A 23,286-nucleotide genomic window follows, 5' to 3' on the forward strand; every position below is an offset into this window, starting at 1 on the left:
GTGCGATCAGGCCACCCACTCTCGGCTTGGGCTGCTCCCGATTGCCACTAAAACAATGAAGAGAAAGAAAGGAGGGGCGCTCTAAGCCTTCGAGTAACAACAGTTAGCACACTTCTAGGACAGGTCTCACCTAGTTCCAGTTTGGCCAGCACAGCGTACTAGGCCGCGGTCAGCGTTTGTCCCTCTCTGCCGAGCCGGGGACCAAGCTCTCCTAGTCGGATGGGGCGGATATGACGTCACTCTCCCGCGCACTTTCTGGTGGTAGCTATGGATACGGGGACGCACGCTCGCATCACAGTGCTACTGCGAGCGGCGTCTATGGGTTGGGAGTTGCGGTAGTCTGGCGCAAGGAAACCGCCACCGGAGGATAATTAGGACTAAAAGTTTTTATTTAAAACAGACAACGCGTTTCACGGAGGAAACTAGCCACTGAAACCCAATTCCAGACTCCGCTGCTGGCAAGTGGCCAAACATTGGATAAAGATAGAAATACGTCAACAACTGAGGCCCAGATACATGCTCCCCTCACTCCTAATGGATTGATACAAACAAGATCCATTAATAGTATATCCAGCCCACCAGCAATAGATACTCCATGTAAGGTTTTTTTAGGGGGAGACAGGACGCCCATTCCACAACGAATAACCAGGAGTCGCATACCCATTCCCACATACCCATGCATCACGGAGTTCTTCAAAAAAGAGGGCCTAAAAAGACCCCGTTCAGAACTAGACCTCACAGAAGAGGCAAACGAGGAAATAAAGGAACCAAAGGAAAAGTGCCAACCGATAATGATGGAACCACTACAATAAGTTCTATTATTCCCCATCTTTAATTTGTCCTCTTACAGTCTATCCATTAGTGAAACCTCTGTTCTCAATAAAGGGCTATCCTTCTGCCCTAATAGTAAGGCTAATATATACCAACTCTTGACTGATGTACACTCTTACATTCGCAAATTGTCCTTACAAAGATTTTTTGCATTAAAGAACAACAAAAGAGTTCCTGCTGATGGGGGTGGGGCAGATATGGAGGTGGTGGGCACAATTAGACCTACAGACTCCTTGACAGCCTCACCTGACAATCTAATGGAATCGATTCTTATGAAACCCATCGCTACCAACCTAAAGGGAAAATCCAAGTTTAACCCTACACAGTACAAAGGACCCCAAGTTGAGACGTTTTGTCAATTAGTGACCAACGATCTACTTAAACTCCCTAATAAACCCATACGCCAGCAGAACCTCACTCTGAAAGAAAAAAGAGCACTCAAACTGCTAAAGGATAATGATACTATCGTGATTAGAGAAACGGATAAGGGGGGCGGGGTGGTCATTCAGGATAGGGAGACATATATACAAGAAGCTCTTCGACTCTTGGGGGACACACAATACTACAAAAAACTTACGAGTGACCCCACTGAACCTTTTTTGAGAAAATACCGAGACCTTATAAGCCAGGCCCTATCCAATGGTGTCCTGAACATGGAAGAATATAACTATCTAAATATTGAAGCACCCAAAACTCCTTTCTTTTATCACCTGCCAAAAGTGCACAAGTGCCCAAAAAATCCCCCTGGTAGACCTATAATCGCGGGGATAGACTCGATCACTAGTGGCCTCTCCCACTATATAGACCTACATCTCCAGAAGTTTGTCTGTCAGCTCCCTGCTTATTTGAAAGATACGACACACACATTACAGGTAATAAAAGAGATCAAATGGTCCACCTCCACCTATAGATGGGCCACATTTGATGTAAATGCCCTTTACACGAATATACCCCATGATTTGGGACTCAAAGCCATTGGGTATTATCTAGAAGGGGATCCCTTGATGCCAGATGTACAAAAACAGTTTATATTGGACTCTATAGAGTTCATTTTGAAAACCAACTATTTCACTTTTTTGGACTCATTTTACCTGCAGCTACGGGGAACGGCGATGGGGACGAGGTTCGCTCCGGCCTTTGCTAATCTATACATGGGTTGGCTAGAGGAACAAATCATCTGGTCCCCTGACAATCCCTTTCGTGGGAGCCTCGTGCTCCATCGCCGTTTCATTGATGACATAATATGTGTGTGGGAGGGTACCACAGAGGACTTGTATGGTTATAGGGACTATCTCAACGGGAACAACTTGGGCCTATCCTTTACAATGGAGACAGATAATCTACAGGTACACTTCTTGGATCTAGACATCAAAGTCGATCCCAGAAATGCCAGTATTAGCACTACGAATTACTTCAAGCCCACAGATCGAAATGGCTATCTTGATTATCATAGCGCACATCACAAACCCTGGTTAAAAAATGTACCATTTGGCCAATTCAAACGGCTTCGCCGAAACTGTACTAATAAGGAGGACTATATAAAGCAATCTGAAATATTGAGAACAAGGTTTCAGGAGAAACACTACCCTACTCCCTTGATAGAATCGGCCTTTGAGAGGGCTTCTACTCTCACACAACAAGACTGCCTACTGCCCAAGAAACAGGCCAATAGCGACCAAAATTCCATCAATAAACGTATGCCTATAGTTGTAAATTTTTCAGGACAGGCCAAAGAGTGCAAAAACATCTTTAATAAATATTGGCCAGTCCTGTTGAGCGATCCCATTCTTAAGCAGGCCCTTCCGTCTGTACCCCAGGTAGTTTTTAGAAGGAGCAAGAATATTAGGGGACACATAGCCCCTAGTAGATTGAGCTCCAGGAATCCATCTAGCAAACCTGAGACGCATTTTCTGACACAAGCCAAGCCTGGATCCTATCCATGCAGGTCTAAGCGCTGTCTTTGTTGTAAAACGATTGGCAGGGGTACAACGACCTTTAGGACAGGCACTTCAGTAGAGTACAGTATAAAAAGCCATCTTACATGCCAGAGTACACACGTTATATATATGCTCAGTTGCCCATGTAACCTCTTTTATGTAGGCCGTACTACCCAAGAGTTCCACACTAGACTTAACAAACATAGATCCAATATTATGAAAGGGGAACCCAAACATGGGGTATCGAGCCACTTTAATGCAGTTCATAAGAGAGATTTTAACATGTTGGGGGCCACTATCATAGAACAAGTTTGTCATCCAAATAAATATGAGCGATATAGGGTCCTATGCAGACGGGAGTCCTTTTGGGTCCTTAAGCTGGGTACCCTCGAACCTGGTGGTCTTAATAAATGTCTAGAAAAAATGGGCCACCTCCAGCCCATAGTACATTGATTTTTATATACTATTTTCTAATCTGTACCCCTGGACCTTTCTGTCCCTCCCCCCCCCCCCCCCCCCCCCCCCCATGGCTTGTTGTGTGCTACCCGTGACACCTAGGGCTGGGACTAGATAGACGCACATCTGAGTTGTGTAGATGGGGTTAGAGCCATATGAAGTGTTGGGTATGATTGAAATGGATTAATTTTTAGGTAGAAATGTGTGTGTTTTGTATATATGTGTATCTCTTTAAACATGATGTTACGGCTAGTGGGTCTTGTGTGAGGGCATGGAAGGCCCTCTACCTTCCTTGATCCCCTAATTATCTATATAGGAGGAATATGTCGAATCTAATATAATACTGTATTTGTCCAGTGTGTCCCCTTAGGAGATATACTGCATAACCTTATCTCCCCAGACCCTCTATTAGGAAGACTACGTCCTTCCCCACTATTATACACACTAGGGTCCCAATCCCCGCCCCACACAGAACCGATTGGCTGACTCTTTATGAGGTCTCTGTATAAAATGAAACTGTCCTGTTAAACATACAAGACTTGAAAAAGCGGAGGCTGATCCTCCGTGAAACGCGTTGTCGGTTTTAAATAAAAACTTTTAGTCCTAATTATCCTCCGGTGGCGGTTTCCTTGCGCCAGACTACCGCAACTCCCAACCCATAGACGCCGCTCGCAGTAGCACTGTGATGCGAGCGTGCGTCCCCGTATCCATAGCTACCACCAGAAAGTGCGCGGGAGAGTGACGTCATATCCGCCCCATCCGACTAGGAGAGCTTGGTCCCCGGCTCGGCAGAGAGGGACAAACGCTGACCGCGGCCTAGTACGCTGTGCTGGCCAAACTGGAACTAGGTGAGACCTGTCCTAGAAGTGTGCTAACTGTTGTTACTCGAAGGCTTAGAGCGCCCCTCCTTTCTTTCTCTTTACTGCAGATGAGGCACATTGTTGAAAGGTACACAGGGCTTTCATGATGTGGAAGTACTGTAGCTGCAGTGCTGGCCACAAAGTGATATTCCTCGCTCAGCAAGTGACGGACAGGGTCAGGTGATCTGCTCTGTGCTGGGGAAGCCACACTGCTAACAGCAAAAAGAGCTGCATGAGCAAAGCAAGAAGCCAGCCATTCCAAAAAGATTTACTGCAAAAAGTACAGGAGAGAAAAAGCATTGCTAATGAATCAATGCTCATAATTAAGCTCCATAAAAAGGCTGGATTAGGACCAGAAATATGGAGGCTGCCATATGTATTTCCTTTCAAGCAAAGCCAGTTGCCTGCCATTCCTGCTGATCCTCTGCCTTTAATACATTTACTCATAGCCCCTGAACAAGCATGCAGCAGATCAGGTGACTGAAGTGTGACTGGATTAGCTGCATGCTTGTTTCAGGTGTGTGATTCAGACACTACTGCAGCCAAAGAGATCAGCAGTGCTGCCAGGCAACTGGTATTGTGCAACAGGAAATACATATGGCAGCCTCCATTCCCCTCTCACTTCAGTTATTCTTTACATCCAAAATTGAAGTTTGGGGCTCCAGTAAGGTTCTATTTATGATAAGTGCTACAGATACCATTACCTCTCTCATTAGTTTGTTTTCACTTCAGGTTTGCTTTAAGCCAGGACATTTCATTAGAGACTAGGGATGATTAGATGCAAATCATATCTTCTTGCATTCAAATGTATGCAAATTGTATGCAGCCTGCACTTGGACCAATAAAAAGCGACAGGAAGTTATTCTGAGTGGTCCAGTTTCAAGCTGCATACGATTTACATGAAATTTGAATGCAAGGAGAAATTTGCATCTTCGAACCTTCTCTAACAGAGACACCTATAGCTATCCAGAGAACCTGCAGAAGATATCGGGGGCAGGGATGGTTTAGGGGGGTGGGAGGGAGCTGATCGTACCACTTTCGCGGTTTTGCGGAGAAACGGTGAAGAAGTCGATGACTCGCGAGGTGAAGTCTAAGGTGACCAGGCTCTTCCCCTGCATGATGGTGACGCAGTGACGGTCCCCATAGCTGGCTCGAGGCATGCCTCCACTGAAGATGACAAAGTGGTTCCTGGAGGAGAGAGGAAGGAAGGAAGAGCGGACAATCACACAGGAAGCAGGAAATGGCAGGTTTCTCAAGATGTCATTCAGAACGAACAAAACACAGAAGGATCCGCTCGGCCAAAACAGGATTCAGACGACAATTGTCATGGCCGCGAGAGGCATCTATGGGAGCAGGTGCAGGAAGCAGCCAAATGTGACAACTAATAATACAGAACATACCATAATAACGCGATAAATGCCATACAGCCTCTACCCAACAAGCGCTCATCTATGGCTGCCCTCATGGCAATCCCACCTCCCTATCTTTTCCCTGCACTAGACTGTTCATTATTTTACTGTGCACTCTGAAGCTAATATGGCATAATTGTAAGTTCACTTATTCTTTAAACAGACATCGCTCTCACAATCAACAGACACAGACCCGGATTTACATCACAGGAGCCCATAGGCACAGATGTCCCAGCACCATATAGACTCCACCCTCCATGGACTTACAAACCCCCGCTGAACTGCACTGCAAGTGTGCTGGCTGCCTAGCTGTCACTTCTCCCTTACTTCCCTTGCCTGTCATAGGCAGCTACAGGTGTCCCTTAGTATCAAGGTAGTCAGTATTAAAGGGGAACTGAAGAGAGAGGTATATGGAGGCTGTCATGTTTATTTCCTTTTAATCAATACCAGTTACCTGGCGGCCCTGCTGGTCTATTTCTCTGCAGTAGTATCTGATTAAAACCAGAAACAAGCATGCAGCTAGTCTTGTCAGATCTGACTTTAAAGTCTGAACCACTGAAACACCTGATCTGCTGCATGCTTGTTCAGGGGCTATGGCTAATAGTATTAGAGGCAGAGGATCAGCAGGGCTGCCAGGAAACTGGTATTGTCTAAAAGGAAATAAACATGACAGCCTCCATATACACCTCTCTCTTCAGTTCCCCTTTAAGTAGCTAGAGGTGCCCCTGACTGATGGGAGATCTGGTCAGTGGAATGCAGAGAGCCGGGTGAGTAACCGCTAATTTATACTCTTCAGGATCAGTTTTAAGGTTTTGTGCCTTACCTACAAATCTGTGTACAAGACCTGCCCAACCTACATTTCTGAGCTTGTCAACAGATATATACCTGCCTATCCCCTCCGGTCCTCCAATGATCTCCGCCTGACCTCCCCATGCATTTCTCATTCCCATGCACGATTACAAGATTTCTCAAGAGCTGCCCCCACCCTACGGAACTCCCTTCCACTCCCCCTTAGACTCGCTCCTTCCTTCAACACCTTCAAGCAAGCCTTCAAAAACACATTTCTTTAAAAAGGAACTCCAGTGGAAATAATGTAGTAAAAAAAAAGTACTTCATTTTTTACCATAATTATGTATAAATGATTTAGTCAGTGTTTGCTCATTGTAAAATCTTTGCTCTCCCAGATTCACATTCTGACATGTATTACATGGTGACATTGTTACTGTGGGCAGGTTATGTAGCTGCTCCTAGCTGTTTTGGCTGTTACAGACAACTGTAAACAGCAATTTCCTGTCTGTGAACATTAATTGTGGCAGTTTGCCCAGGGTACCGCGGTACCCAGAGCTTCTTGTGGGAGGGGTTTCAGCACAAAATCAGTCATACAGCGCCCCCTGATGGTCTGTTTGTGAAAATCATTTCTCATGTAAAAGGGGGCACCAGCTACTGATTGGGATAAAGTTCAATTCTAGGTTGGAGTTTCTATTTAAAATAGCCTACCCCACATCTACCACACTAGTTCTCTCAATCACCCTTTCCACAGTCCTACCTTAGGTGTCCCCCCACCCTTTAGATTGTAAGCCTTGGCAGGGCCTCCCCCCCTCCCTTAGTGTGTCCTTAATTTCACTACCCCAGCAATGTCACCCTTCTCATGGACTAACTCGGACTTGATTTGCTGGGTCTCTGTAAAATGCATTTTATACCCTGATTGTATGTATAACCTTGTGCTATGTTGTATAACCGTGTGCTACCGCTCTGTCTGTCACCCCTTGTTACAATGTATGTATCCCTATGTATTGTCCAGCGCTGCGTAATATGTTGGCGCTTTATAAATAATAATAATAATAATAATAATAATAATAATAATAATCTCATCAGGACTCTGCATAAGGAAGCAGGGAGAGAGGCGCTCATGGAGACAGGTGAGCCACCTTTCTATCACCAGGCGCCTGTAAACACTTGCCTACATGCCTTATGGTAAGCCCGGCCCTGAACAGATAAGAACAGAATGATGGCCTGTATTTCGATCAATATTTTTAAGCTTCCAATCGAGAGAGATTGATTTTGAGCTGGAATCAATCGCTAGCAGTATTTTTGCTCGAGCCAATCATTTTCTCTGATCAGAAACAGGATTGCACAGTGTATGCCCAGCAATGCCTGCATGGCGGATTTAGAGGTTCTCAGGAAACCCGAGTTACACTGTCACATGTATGCTGCGGCTATAGGAAGACAAGCAACACATAACACAATCTATAGGACTTACCCAGAGCCGCTAGACAGGTACTGAATCTTGTTGATGGCTTTGCATGGAAAAGGCCCTGGAGGAAGAGAATAAAAAACAATATGCTTATTCATGTAGAGCATGGCAGCCAACACGTGACAATCTCTGAGCTGTCCATACACCGCACAATCCAGCAGCCAACACGTGACAATCTCTGAGCTGTCCATACACTGTACAATCCAGCAGCCAACACGTGACAATCTCTGAGCTGTCCATACACTGTACAATCCAGCAGCCAACACGTGACAATCTCTGAGCTGTCCATACACTGTACAATCCAGCAGCCAACACGTGACAATCTCTGAGCTGTCCATACACTGTACAATCCAGCAGCTAACACGTGACAATCTCTGAGCTGTCTATACACCGTACAATCCAGCAGCCAACACGTGACAATCTCTGAGCTGTCCATACACCGTACAATCCAGCAGCCAACACGTGAATCTCTGAGCTGTCCATACACTGTACAATCCAGCAGCCAACACGTGACAATCTCTGAGCTGTCCATACACTGTACAATCCAGCAGCCAACACGTGACAATCTCTGAGCTGTCCATACACTGTACAATCCAGCAGCCAACACGTGACAATCTCTGAGCTGTCCATACACCGTACAATCCAGCAGCCAACACGTGACAATCTCTGAGCTGTCCATACACCATACAATCCAGCAGCCAACACGTGACAATCTCTGAGCTGTCCATACACCATACAATCCAGCAGCCAACACGTGACAATCTCTGAGCTGTCCATACACTGTACAATCCAGCAGCCAACACGTGACAATCTCTGAGCTGTCCATACACTGTACAATCCAGCAGCCAACACGTGACAATCTCTGAGCTGTCTATACACCGTACAATCCAGCAGCCAACACGTGACAATCTCTGAGCTGTCCATACACCATACAATCCAGCAGCCAACACGTGACAATCTCTGAGCTGTCCATACACTGTACAATCCAGCAGCCAACACGTGACAATCTCTGAGCTGTCCATACACTGTACAATCCAGCAGCCAACACGTCACAATCTCTGAGCTGTCTATACACCGTACAATCCAGCAGCCAACACGTGACAATCTCTGAGCTGTCCATACACCATACAATCCAGCAGCCAACACGTGACAATCTCTGAGCTGTCTATACACCGTACAATCCAGCAGCCAACACGTGACAATCTCTGAGCTGTCCATACACTGTACAATCCAGCAGCCAACACGTGACAATTTCTGAGCTGTCCATACATTGTACAATCCAGCAGCCAACACGTGACAATCTCTGAGCTGTCCATACACTGTACAATCCAGCAGCCAACACGTGACAATCTCTGAGCTGTCTATACACCGTACAATCCAGCAGCCAACACGTGACAATCTCTGAGCTGTCCATACACTGTACAATCCAGCAGCCAACACGTGACAATCTCTGAGCTGTCTATACAGTGTACAATCCAGCAGCCAACACGTGACAATCTCTGAGCTGTCCATACACCATACAATCCAGCAGCCAACACGTGACAATCTCTGAGCTGTCCATACACTGTACAATCCAGCAGCCAACACGTGACAATCTCTGAGCTGTCTATACACTGTACAATCCAGCAGCCAACACGTGACAATCTCTGAGCTGTCCATACACTGTACAATCCAGCAGCCAACACGTGACAATCTCTGAGCTGTCCATACACTGTACAATCCAGCAGCCAACACGTGCCAATCTCTGAGCTGTCCATACACCGCACAATCCAGCAGCCAACACGTGGCAATCTCTGAGCTGTCCATACACTGTACAATCCAGCAGCCAACACGTGCCAATCTCTGAGCTGTCCATACACCGCACAATCCAGCAGCCAACACGTGGCAATCTCTGAGCTGTCCATACACTGTACAATCATCCCACTGTGTAGCGCAAGAGCTTACCCAGCTATCCCCTCCACACATTTCTTCAATCCCCAGATACCATCCCGCCCTGAACCGTTGCTCCTCCCATTAAATGCTCCTGCCCTCTAGCTTTGGTCACCTCCCATCACTCTTGCATCCAGGACTTCTCACAAGCATCACCTCTCCATTGGAACTCTCTCCCACAGCCTGTCCATCATGCTCTGAGCCTGGAAACTTTCAAACGTACCCTTAAACACACACCTCAGACAGGGTTTTAATCTGTTATAGGTAGCTTTGGAGGCTCACTGCCTCATCCACTAACCCTTTCCTCTCCTCCCTCAGTGTCTCCACCACCAGTACTCTCTAGATAATAAACACACAAGGGCAAGCTCCTCCTCTAGTGTCTCCACAAGGCCAGGCTCCTCCTCCTGCTAGTGTCCCCACTACCCTCACAATCCTTTTACATTGTGTGCGGCCTATCACAGCTCTATTCACTGGCCTAATCACAGGCACAGCATCCACTACAAGCCTTTATCACGCAGAGGTGGCACAGGGATTATTCATCACTCCTATGGGCTTGTGAATCCGTGCACAGGTAATATTTTTGGACATACTGAGCACCCACAAGACAGGATTTATAGCCTGAATTGCCTGGTTGTTGGCCATAATTTTCCCTCTCCCACAATCCCCTCCTCTGCAGGCAGTAAGGGCTCTTTCACATCAGAGCTTGCGTTGGAGAACGCTCAAAGCATACGTTTTGTTGTATGCCTTTTACTGCGTTTTGATATGCGTTGCACTGCAGTGAGTGTGCGTTTTTAATCCGTTTTCAATGCGTTACTGCACATAGAAAAACGCAGGTAATTTTTTTTTCTTTTAGTTGTCAACTTTCTACATTGTTCCTCTGTTGCATTCTGGGACTGATTGCCTGCGTTAACGGATTAAAAACGCGCATAGTGTGCGTTTTACATTGACTAACATTGTAACGCATAAAGCTAGCGTTGGCCAAAAAACTGCGCCTGGGTGCAGTGGAACGCAACGCACAAAAAGGCTGCGTTATATGTGAAAGCTAAAATGAAAGTCTATGGACTTTCATTTCACCTTGGGTAACGCAAACTTTATCCTTTGCGTTGAAACGCAGAAAATCTGCCCTAATGTGAAAGAGCCCTAAGGCCTTCGTTACCTCCTGAGAATAACTGCAGCCTAACATTTCCAGCAGAGTTCAGTGAGAGGACAGCAGCAATCCCGATTCACACAGAGCAGAGGGAAGTAAACACTCGTCTGTAATTAACAGAACAAGTTCAATGCTTTGTCCCAGGAATAAGGAAGTCTGAGGGTTTCCATAGAATGAATGGTTTTATAGTAGAATGCAGTGACTTATTCAGGAAGCCCACTTTTACAGTAATTCAGCAAAGTCCCCGTTAGCTGGAATTCAGGCAACCAGAAGTCTCAGCTAACCGGCATGCCTGAGGTATAACGGGGACCTCTATTGGGGGCTGAGGGTGCTGGCAGGCTGTAACATACTCATGGAGGCTGCAGCGATACCTGTCAGTCTCCCTCTATCTCCCCTGCAGGCTCTAAGGGCTCCCGCCATCAGTGTACGGAAGCCAGAGTGTCACATGACCCGATGCGGAAGTCGGGGGGGGGGGGGCGCAATGCTGGTCAGCTGACACTCCAGCTTCCGTGCACTGGGGAACCCGGGAAGCAGTTCTGAGCCTGCAGGGGAGATAGAGAGACTGGCGGGCATCACTGCAGCCTCCATGAGTATATTGGGGAGGGGCGGAGTTTGGCACTATTTCGGCATGCACATGTATCCGGTAACAGGCGACCCCCGCTGGTGCCAGATACCGGGGACTTTGCCGTATTACTATATAACCCTTCCTAGATCTATAGCTGTATATTGGCATTGCAGCCCCGTCACACTGTACTAATGTTTCATATCTGTGGACTCTGTTGCACTGAATGCAGGCGCGCAATCCTTGTGTTGATTGGACTCACGTGCGCAGGACAATCGTATTCTGCCCAATTCCTTCTCCGTAAGCATCAGGCCTTATGTCAACCTCTCCCTTCAGATAGAATTGTTACAGTTTTGCCCTCGTTATCTGATTATTCTGATCTATGGTCAGAATCCATGTCCTCAGAAAACACACACTACCACATTGTCTTATTTTTATAAATTGAAATTTGGCTAGATGGGCTGTAAGGCTTTGATCACACTTCAAGAGCTTTTTAAACGCTAGAGATTTTGAACAGCTCTTGCTAATGCAATGCTATGCAGGGATTTTCACAAAATCACATCGCTGAAGTGTGAACACACAAATAGGATAACATTACCAAGAGTTTTCAAAATAAGAAAGCGCATAGAGAAGCTTTTGTAGTGTGAAAAATCCTTAAATAACAGTTTTCATCCTTATAGGGATAATTGGCTTTCAAGATATATCTAGTAAAGCGTATACAGTGGTGGCTGCATTACCTCGATTTCCAAGGCCAAATTGATCATTTCATTTTACAGATTGCAACATATATGGGCACACCAGCCAACCTTAAACGTTTACTGTGCTCACAGTGGATTCGCCTCCAGAAGTCTCTAGTGAATGAGACCTGTGTGGCAGCTGTGGCATAATACAGGGCTGGAGGGCGTCTTGTCACACCGTTAGCAGAATATCACTCACCATAAGGAATAGAAGTGATGACCGGCTGTGATGTGGTGGGAGAGTGATTGGTGACGGCCCAAACCATGTACCCCCCGTCACTGTGCGAGCTGACAAACGTGGATCCGCTGCTCTCCCAATACAAGCTCTCCAGTTGCTGGAAAGAGAAGGGATAACGTCTCATGAGACACATTGCAAATAAAACACAAACCTTGCATGATCACATTATCGACAAGAAGAATTGAATCAGGAGGATACCATTTATTGGCTAACTTAAAAGAATAAGAGAAGGAAAGCTTTCGGCTGTGCAGCCTTCATCAGGCTTCAAACAGGCAAAGAGGATTGAAGCCCAACGAAGGCCATACAGCCGAAAGCTTGCTTACTCTTATTCTTTTAAACAAGTGACATCCATGCTAACCTAGAAATAAAAAGGCACATAAGTAGATACATACTACTTCTGCTTACAAAACAGATGTATTGCACTGTCCACGTTAGGATTCCTGTGAATTTTTTAAAGAAAAAGCAGAGAATCCTATTCTAGACAGTTTCCATATTGGTTACCTTTGAATGAAGCTAATTACATCATTTCCTCCCTCACTTTCTCCTCTTGCCAATTGTGTATTGGTTACCCCCCCTCCTCCCAGAGTCTTCAGACACTCCCACTGAGGTCTATACTAGGAAGTGCACTGTCTTATGTCATTACAAGGAGGGGGAAATAAAGGGAAGAGGAGGAATATATTATAGATAAAAAGATCCCCAGCATGTAACTGCTTGGCAATGGCAATTAAAGGTCCAGTGCTCCTAAGGTATGTAATAACGCCAAACTATAACAGCAGAAAAAGTTTTGAATGCAGGATTAGCATCTTTATCACTTAATACACTCAGACCAGTTGCTGTTGAAATTTGATTTTTATGGTGACAATCCTGCTTTAAAGAGACTCCGTAACAAAAATTGCATCCTGTTTTTTATCATCCTACAAGTTCCAAAAGCTATTCTAATGTGTTCTGGCTTACTGCAGCACTTTATACTATCACCATCTCTGTAATAAATCAACTTATCTCTCTCTTGTCAGACTTGTCAGCCTGTGTCTGGAAGGCTGCCAAGTTCTTCAGTGTTGTGGTTCTGTGATGCATCTCCCCCCTCCAGGCCCCTCTCTGCACACTGCTGTGTGTTATTTAGATTAGTGCAGCTTCTCTCTGCTCTATTATCTTTTACAAGCTGGATAAATCCTCCTCTGAGCTGGCTGGGCTTTCACATACTGAGGAATTACATACAGGCAGAGCTGTCTGCACTCTGCAGGAAGAAACAGCCTGACACTTCAGTGGAAGATAGCTGCAGGGGGAAAGAAACACACAAATGATCTCTTGAGATTCAAAAGGAAGGGTGTATACAGCCTGCTTGTGTATGAATGTATTTGCTATGTGTGGACATACTGTACATCAACCTACTTCCTGTTTTGGTGGCCATTTTGTTTGTTTATAAACAAACTTTTTAAAACTGTTTTTAACCACTTTTAATGCGGCGAGGAGCGGCGAAATTGTGACAGAGGGTAATAGGAGATGTCCCCTAACGCATTGGTATGTTTACTTTTGTGCGATTTTAACAATACAGATTCTCTTTAAGTTAGCCAATAAATGGTAACATCCTGATTCAAAACTGCTTGCTTTTACTGATGGCTAACAATATAATACACTACTGCTACATTATAGTCAACAGTACATTTCAAAAGACAGAATATTACAATCACCAATATCTCTAGGATTACATTGTTCTTTTCCAGAGCTTATTGTTATTCAGGCCTCATTTACAATAGCTATAGCTCAGAAAAGACCCGCCCCCACAAATGGACTTTAAAAGGGACTGAAGACGGATATTTCTGGCAGTCAGGGTTAAACATTATACTAAAGGTCTTCTGATACAAAACAAACAGAGAAGTGGATCTAGGCGTCCACCAAACAAACAGCATGTCCTAATTCACAAGTTTACGGATAGCTTACAGATTGCGTCATTGTATAACCAGCCTGGGGCAGTTACTGAGAAAACTGAAAACGTAATCCTATACAAATAGATGTTCCAATTCCGCAACGTTTGTTAGTCAGTAAAATGGTCTTTGGCTTAAAGGGAACCTGAGTTTGGGGGGGGGGGGGGGGGGATTATAAAGAAAATGTACCTACCTGGGGCTTCCTCCAGCCTGATCGATCCCATACCGTCCTCTTCTGCCTCTCAGTTCCACCTGCAATCAGCCCCGAAAAGTCCTTTGATTCGGGGCCAACTGCGCATGTGCAGCCCGGCTGCACATGCTCCCATTGCTCGGAGAGATCTGCACCTGCAGAACACTCCCAATGATGGGACCGAGACAGGGGAGCGCGCCTGGCTGGACTGCGCCAATTGGTCTCGGATGAAGGATTTTCTGGGGCTAGTTGCGGGTGAACCGAGAGGCAGAAGAGGACGGTGTAGGAGCAGTCAGGCTGGAGGAAACCCCAGGTATGTAGATTTTCTTTAGAATCCCCATTTCAGGTATTCTTTAACCACATAAGGACCGCGTGGTTTTCCTTTGATCTGTGCTGCGTGGGTTCTTCAGCCCGCAGCACAGATCATATTTCAACCAGGGCAACCAGACTTCCACCCTTTTTTCCCCACTAGGGGGATGTCCTGCTGGGGGGGGGGGTCTGATCGCCGCCGGCTGTTTGAGGGTAGCGGGGGGCTCCTCAAAGTCCCCCTCCGCAGCGCTATACCCCCTTCGCTCTCCTTCCCTCGCTCTCCTTCCCTCTACAGGACTGCGATCCGTCCTGTACCGCCTCTGATGGGCTTCAGCCTATCAGATGGCGGCGATCCCCGGCCAATCAGAGGCCGGGGATCGCCGATTTGATTTCCTTTGAAGATGTAAACACAGGGGGTTTCTTCCCCGCGTGTTTACATTTCGCCTGCGAGCCGTGATCGGAGGCTTGCAGGCTGTTCACAGAGACACCCTCCGTGAACTGACATGGAACGTTTCCATGGAAATCCACTTACGACCTGCCGCCGCCTATTGGCGTTAGGCGATCGTTAAGTGGTTAAAGAGGAACTCCAGTGAAAATAATACTTGTGTATAAAAGATTTAGTCAGTGTTTGTACATTGTAAAATCTTTCCTCTTCCTGATTTACATTCTGACATTACATGGTAACATTTTTACTGCTGGCAGGTGATGTAGCTGCTGCTTGCTGTTTTGGCAGTTGTAAGCAGCTGTAAACAGCTTTTTCCCACAATGCAACAAGGTTCACAGACAAGAAACTGCCGGTCCTCAGAGTTTCTTGTGGGAGGGGTTTCACCACGATATCAGTCATACAGCGCCCCCTGATGGTCTGTTTGTGAAAAGGAATAGATTTCTCATGTAAAAGGGTATCAGCGACTGATTGGGATAGAGTTCAATTCTTGGTCGGAGTTTCTCTTTAACATACTTCAAGACATAGGACTTCCTCAGGAACCAATGGATGCCAGAGACCCAGAAGGCAAAATCTCCCATTTAAAGGGCATCTGAAGAGAGGGATACAGGGGCTGCCATATTTATTTCTTGTTACACAATACCAGTTGCCTGGCAGCCCTGCTGATCCTCTGCCTCTAATACTTTTAACCATAGACCCTGGATTAGCTGCATTCTTGTTTCAGGTGTAAGATTCAGAAAAGAAATCAGCAGGACAGCCCGGCAACTGCCATTGTTTAACAGGAAATGGATATTGCAGCCTCCATATCCTCACTCAGTTGTCCTTTAAGGCAAACTTGTAAGTAAACTTATTTCTAATACAGCAGTGATTAACAAGTGTTCTTTGTTAAAGTGGTCTGAGACTCAGCTTTTCTTTGCTCTAAAAGATTTACAGCATAAAATCCACTACCGCATAAACATTTGTAGCAGAACAGCAGTCAGTTAAACACAGCTTTCTTCAATGGAAAACTTGCTGCTGCATCCAAAGAGGTGAAAACATTTTGTTTACTTTCCTTTGCCTGCTACAATCAGAATACACTCCTAGCCATGCTGAAAAGAAGCAGAATGCTGAGAAGTGATCACTAGATAGATGTTAAAGTGGAGCTGAACTCTTGCACAGGACAGAAGGAAAACAGAGAAATGCACCCTGTATGTATTTAGAGAGTTTAGCCTAAATCCCCTTCATCTGACTAATTGCCAGTTTATTTTGGTCTCTCAGCTTCGTCAGTTTTGGAATCTCCTTTGCCAAGGCAGAGCAGCTAACTTGTAAACATGCTGTTAAAGTGGATCCGAGATAAACTTTTACTCATTACATAATTGTGCCCCTTACATATAGTTTATAGGGCATTCCTCGAGTCAAATACTTTTTTTGGTTAGTTTATAGGGAATTCGTATTAAAACAAGCCTCGCCCACAGCTCCTCCAGTGCCTTGGCACTCTCAGACCCATGTAGCAAGGGCTTATGGGAGCCAAGTCTGGGCAGGAGGAGGTTACTAGCCAGTGATTTCAGAGGCAGAGGGAAGGGGGAAGGAGGAAGGAGGAAGGAGGGAAGTTTTCACAGGATGAGGGGTGGAGATGCAGAGCAGCTTGCCTGTGTGTAATGCTTACAAACAACACGGCTGCTCTCATTGTATCGCAGGAAGAAATAATCATATACTGTTGAAGCTGTTTGCAGCTAGATTTGCTGTGTAAACGATCTAAACTTTAGATAAGATATAAAGACAAGTTACTTGTTAGTTTTTCATCTCGGATCTGCTTTAAAGTGGACCTGAACTCTTGAACAGAAGGAAAGCACAGAAGGAAAGCACAGAAGTGCACCCAGTATGTATTTAGAGAGTTTAGCCTAATTCACCCCCTCATCTGTGACGAATCACAACTCTAATTTGATCTCTAAACTGTCAGCTGGCTGCCAAGGCAGTGCAGCTAATTTGTAAGCACAGGATTTTAATCCTATGTCTGCTTCTATGAAAGCAGGAAGTAGACTACAGATTTATTGCAGGATTTGGAGCAAATATTTATTTTTCTTCTTTAAAGGTTATTATGCGGTTTATCTTTAGAGCAAAGAGAAAATTCTGAGTTCAGGTCCGCTTTATAAATACAACAGCTATGCAATAAAATGCAATGGCAGCTTTCAGAGCATATAAACTGTACTTTGGGAACTTGTGATTTGTAAAACAGGCAATATTACTTATGCATAAAAGCAAATATGGTAACTGTATGGGTAATACAAAGTAGGAAAACACCTTTTTATGGAATCTTATGTCTTATTATCTTAGCGTTTTATCCCACTTTAACCCTCCTGGCGGTTTGTCAAAATCTGCCAGGGGGCAGCAAAGCCATTTTAAAAAAAAAAAAAAATTTCTTTCATGTAGCGAGAGATTGTCTCGCTACATGATAGCGCCTCCGGCGTTCGGAGATCAGGTTCAAAGAACGGGATCTCCTGGAGGGCTTCCCCTGTCGCCATGGCAACGGGCGGGATGACGTCACCGACGTCGTGACGTCAAAGGGGACTCCAATCCACCCCACAGCGCTGCCTGCCACTGATTGGCCAGGCAGCGCACGGGGATCCGGGGGGGGGGGGCTGCGGCGCGACGGATAGGCGGCGATCAGATTGCACACGCAGCTAACAAAGTGCTAGCTGCATGTAGCAAAAAAAAGCAAATCAGCCCAGCGGAGCCTGAGCGGTGCCTTCCGGCGGCATAGCCAGAGCTCAGCTCGGGCTTACCGCCAGGAAGGTTAAATGTGCGTCTCTCAGGTGTTAACCTCTTTCTGACTGTTGACAGCTCTACAAATCTTGGTCTCACCCTAACCAGGGATGCAAGTAATTTCTCCTTTACTTCAAACTTCATGTAAATGATATGCAGAAACTGGGTCAGAATAACTTCCTTTCAAATTTTTATTGGTCCAAGTTCAAGCTGCATAACATTTACATGAAATATGAATGCAAGGAGACATTGATTTGCTTAATTGATCATCCCTAATAAAAGCCCCTTTCTCATCTAAACTCCCAGTGCTGAGCTCATTCAAGAGGAATAGTCAGCCAGAAAAAAACACATATATAAGTAGATAAAAACTTGCACTACTTACATAACACATGTATTGTACTGTCCACGTTTTGATTTTAGTGATTTCTTTATAGGAGGAGGGGGGAAAAAAATCCTTAAGATTTTCCATTTTGACTGTCCATCTTGAAGCCAATCCTGACATATTTCCCCCCCTTACTCTGTGCATCATCCGCCCTCCTCCCAGTCTTCAGACACTCCTACCAAGCTCTGCAGTAGAAAGTGAATTGTCTCAGTGTGGGAGGGGAAAACAGGAGGGAAAGAGGCTTCAGCCAATCAGGCTGCATTAGTTATGTCTAAGGGGAATGTAAAGAAGAAAAAAAGAAAACCCAGCATGCTCTGCAAATTCTTGTGTGGCAGATCTACCAAATAAGAGCCAGGGAAACTAGGGAATGATCTTTTATGGATAAGAAAAGTAATAGTGATTTTTAACTTTTGGATTGCCTGGTTAGCAACCTTATTACTTGTTTACCAGATAACAAAGAATTGATTTTATGCCCGACAGTTACGCTTTCAGGCCGAGGTTCATTAGGGCCCATTTCAGCTGTGTGCAAGTATGCCAAACCTGAACTTCAAAGGCACCATCAGAATTAACATTTATCCTGCACGGTTGGGGCGACATTTATCCCAGGTTTCGGGTGACATTTGTCCTGTGTTTTGGGCGATATTTAATCCTGTGTTTTGGGCAACATTTAGTCTGTGTTTTGGGTGACATTTATCCAGTGTTTATGCAGCGTTATTTTACACCTCTGTTATGTGTGATTTCCATAATAAAGAACTAGTTATCCGAGTTATACTTTAATATATAAAGACAGAGGATTGGTCACCTGGTTCCCCAGGAAGAGATGCTCCACTTTCCTGGACTCCCGATCCCACAGAGCAACCAGTCCCCGGCTGTAGCCAATCAGGATCTTCCCTGGCTCCTGAGGATGCTGTTGCAACGATTCTACTGGTCCCAGAGCCTTCCCACATCTGTACTCATCCGGCAAGCTGTGGAACAAGAGCGCAGGAATCACACGGTGTACAGGAGCACTACAGAGCCCAGCAAAGCAACCACACAGTGCACAGGTGCTATATTTATACAAAGCACCTACCTTGCTCTATCTGGTACACCCACAAATGCCTGGAACAACTGTTTGGATTTCTGGTAATCTTAGGAGTTACTGAGTGCAGAAGTGCATATTCCCTGACCCCAGTGTCAGCATTATAAAAGAAAAATGGGAGAAATCCTGGCCAATTGTAGTACCCAACGTAGGTGCGGCAAGGCACTCTCCCCTCTTACCTCTCCCTACAACAGTATGCGTTGTTCAGAGAGCCGGTCATCTGTACATGGCTCAGGAATAAACGGTCACCTGAAGCAGTCGCTAAACACATTTATCCCAGCTGTGTATCTAGAGAACACAGTGCTGCAACATATTTCCGGTGTGCAGAACCATTGGGGTGTAATGTTAACAAGGGACAGTAACTGAGATGCAAAGGATTTTGAGTTGAGGTAGGATTTAAATTTTGTATGCAAATTTATGCATCTTAAATACGGACCAATACAATTTTACCTTAGCAGGATTTAATGGATTCCTTTTCAGGCTGCATAAATTTGCATAATAATGCATCAACTCCAAATCCTGCATCTCACTGACCATCCCAAATGTTAACGTCCTCTAAAATAATTGTATATTAGGCTGATACCCAAACTATGTTATGATTCAGTGCTATCAAAATGACTTTTCCTGCTCAGTTTGAGGTCAGTGATCATTTGTGAGAAAAGCCGAAGTACCGTTCTTGGAAAAAATCTGCTGTCCATGCATCTGCTCCAGAATGGGCACCCCCATTTTTAAATTTACTGTATCAGTAAATATGGCCAAGGAGATGCAAATAAATCAATGCAGAATTATTCACATTTTTCATGTAAACTTATGCAGCTTGCCAATATAGACTAATCATCTTGCTTTGGCTTCATTTGGCAATAAATCAGCAGCAAAAAAATCATGATTCTTTATTCTTATTCTTTGCATCTCATTGTCTACCCATGCCTAACTATTTCCATTAAATTTAAAGCAAACCAGGAAACAGTTGAAGAAATTCACTGTTCTGTGCTCGCTTATCCATATAAAATTGTTTAATTAGTTTTTATCAGCTGTGAATGGACCACAAGAGCACCTCCTAAACTTGCTCCCCCATACAGTAAACACTAAAGCTTAACCCTTTCAGTGCTCCCTGGAAAGTGAAACCAAGTTCAAACTTCAAGGGTTTTTGTGGGGTTTTTTTGTAGGATTTCCATAAATTGCAATGACTTTTTCATGCTGTGGCTAATCTCTTAGAGCAGAGAGGAAGTGTTGAGTTTAGTTCCACTTTAAGCCACTGAGGCAAGTGCAGCAAAGAATCCATAATGGCAAATGTTTGCTCACAGCTCACGTGCAGACACACCCAGCTGAATTTCTACAGGGGGCTGTGAAGTCACAGGGCAAAGATAAGGGTAATTTAGGTTTAGAAACGGCCGCTGAAGTCTCTGCAGACATTTCCAAACTTTGTAAATGGCACAAACTGGTCTTTCATTGAACGAAGGAAAAAAAAAAAAAAAAAAAAAACACCTCATCAAGTAAGGAAGTGTGTTAAAATCTTTGCAATGAGGATACTGAAAACGATAAAACCCACCAAACAGTCTTTTATATAGTCCAATAAAATGGTTTCAGAAAACAGAAGACTTGCACATGGGAATGCTTCCATAATTATGGTTTGTACAGAGATAAACCATAAAATAGAACCAAAAATCAGACATCAGAAAAACGGTAATCTGGCAGGCCGAGGTCCAGGGCTGTAGGGAGTGGCAGGCCGAGGTCCAGGGCTGTAGGGAGTGGCAGGCCGAGGTCCAGGGCTGTAGGGAGTGGCAGGCCGAGGTCCAGGGCTGTAGGGAGTGGCAGGCCGAGGTCCAGGGCTGTAGGGAGTGGCAGGCCGAGGTCCAGGGCTGTAGGGAGTGGCAGGCCGAGGTCCAGGGCTGTAGGGAGTGGCAGGCCGAGGTCCAGGGCTGTAGGGAGTGGCAGGCCGAGGTCCAGGGCTGTAGGGAGTGGCAGGCCGAGGTCCAGGGCTGTAGGGAGTGGCAGGCCGAGGTCCAGGGCTGTAGGGAAGGGATGGTCAAGGTCTAGAGCAGCAGGAAGGGGCAGCCCGGGCCCAGAGCTGCAGAGAGGGCCAAGGTCTGGGGTAGCCCAGGGTCCAGGGGTGCAGGGAGGGGTTGCCAGAGCCCGGGGCTGCAGGGAGAGACGGGCTGGGGCCCACGTCTGCAGGGAGGTTTGGGTCGTATCAAAATATGGAGAGGACTCCAGGTATGTATGGGAACGCTGAGAACACGATGAATCCAAACTAGTCGGGATTTAGTAAGAATTATGCAGTTCTGTAACACTGGCAAATTTTTCCACTGAAGTTTCCAAAAGTATTCTGACTACCGTATTTCATGTCACTAGCCATAAGTCAACAGTGCTCACAATACAATGTCCCCCTGCAGCCTACAGTCAGGTGATCACTCTTAGCTCCCTCCCCCGCGGTACATCCTTCTGGACCACACCCACTTCCTTTATGCCCCACCCCTGCCTTCTTACCTCTGCACAATTTCATCCTGCATCACTGCCTGATCTTCCAGCAGCTTCATACTCGGGATCTGCAAGAAATAAACTCCGCCTCCTTCGGTTCCCAGGCCAACCACATCGCAGGAAGCGCTCACCAAAATCACCGTAATGCGGGTGACGCTCGGAGGGGAGCTGCAAGCAGAAGGCAAAACATCACAAATTATGCAATAAATAAATAAAAAAAAATCCTTGCCCTGCACCAGGTGCACAATCCCTTCACATTAAACCAGTTCTCCACTAAAAATTCGGGTCTCTGGGGAATCTCGTATCAGAGGCAATGTGCGGGATCTTTCTTAGACATAAATACAATTTCTCTCGCCATCATTCTGATTGAACATGGGGTAGCCATATTTGTTTGACAAAGTGCGGAGCCGACAGACATTGCCATATACACTCGAGTATAAGCCGTCCCAAGTATAGGCCGAAACCCCAACTTTCTGACCTCCAAAAACCCAATAGTGTGTGTGTCAAGATCATAAGCCGAACCCCCAATGTCTACACTGACATATTCAGACCTGTCTCCTTGCCCTCTCCTCCCCCACTCATCATGGGACAGGAAGGGGACTGATCAGCTTATCTCTGTAATCAGGAGTGGGAAGGTGGGTTGAAAGCTATAACTCAGAAATTTTGGCAACATTTATCCCAAGCAAGTAAGGCTTCTTTCCCACTAGCTGCGATCCACTTCAAAAAGCAAATCAGAGCAGTTTGCAACAGCACCACAATTTACATGTCGTCGACCAGAACGATATTTGGTGCGATCTTGCTTCGTTTGACAGCTTCACGCCGAAATTGCGACAAATGGGAATTGCAGGTTGCAACGCAGCGCAATTGCACTTCCAAGTGGAAAAGGGCCCAAGTTTGGTTTCTCGATCCTCTCTAGACATGGCCATAGGGGTACAAAAAGAGTTTGGCATTTTACTGATCATCCCTGGTCCCTCACTGACCAGGAACAGCCAAGCCCTTCAATGGCCATTTTGGCCAGCCTGTGCTAGGTCAGCAGAGGGTGCCTACATATTTCTTTTATGTGTGCCTTAAAGGGGCACTATGGCGAAAAATTGTAAAATGTAAAATATGTGCAAACAGACAAGTAAGTATGTTTTTTTCCAGAGTAAAATGAGCCATAAATTACTTTTCTCCTATGTTGCTGTCACTTACAGTAGGTAGAACTGACAGAAGCGACAGGTTTTGGACTAGTCCATTTCCTCATAGGGGATTCTCAGCAAGGCTTTTATTCTTTATAGAGATATTCCCTAAAAAGGATTTAAAACGATGCTGGACAGCTTCCCTGCTCGTTAGTTTTTTGGCAGTTGGACAGAGCAACTGCCATTCACTAAGTGCTTTTGTAAA

At 45.5% G+C, this 23,286-nt stretch overlaps 1 protein-coding gene across 2 annotated transcripts in view; it reads right to left on the bottom strand.

The window, feature by feature from the left end:
* Positions 1-23,286, bottom strand: part of LLGL1 (LLGL scribble cell polarity complex component 1) — a 153,249-nt gene that overhangs the window by 70,525 nt on the left and 59,438 nt on the right. For both annotated transcript variants that reach the window (XM_068243534.1, XM_068243533.1), the window contains exons 5-9: positions 21,913-22,071; positions 19,150-19,312; positions 12,322-12,457; positions 7,754-7,808; positions 5,118-5,272 (exon numbers count right to left, since the gene is read on the bottom strand). In XM_068243534.1, the coding sequence (XP_068099635.1) occupies positions 5,118-5,272; positions 7,754-7,808; positions 12,322-12,457; positions 19,150-19,312; positions 21,913-22,071 (668 nt within the window). The remainder of the gene's footprint in view (positions 1-5,117; positions 5,273-7,753; positions 7,809-12,321; positions 12,458-19,149; positions 19,313-21,912; positions 22,072-23,286) is intronic.

Source organism: Hyperolius riggenbachi, chromosome 7 (genome assembly GCF_040937935.1).
Source record: "Hyperolius riggenbachi isolate aHypRig1 chromosome 7, aHypRig1.pri, whole genome shotgun sequence".
NCBI classification, from domain to species: domain Eukaryota; kingdom Metazoa; phylum Chordata; class Amphibia; order Anura; family Hyperoliidae; genus Hyperolius; species Hyperolius riggenbachi.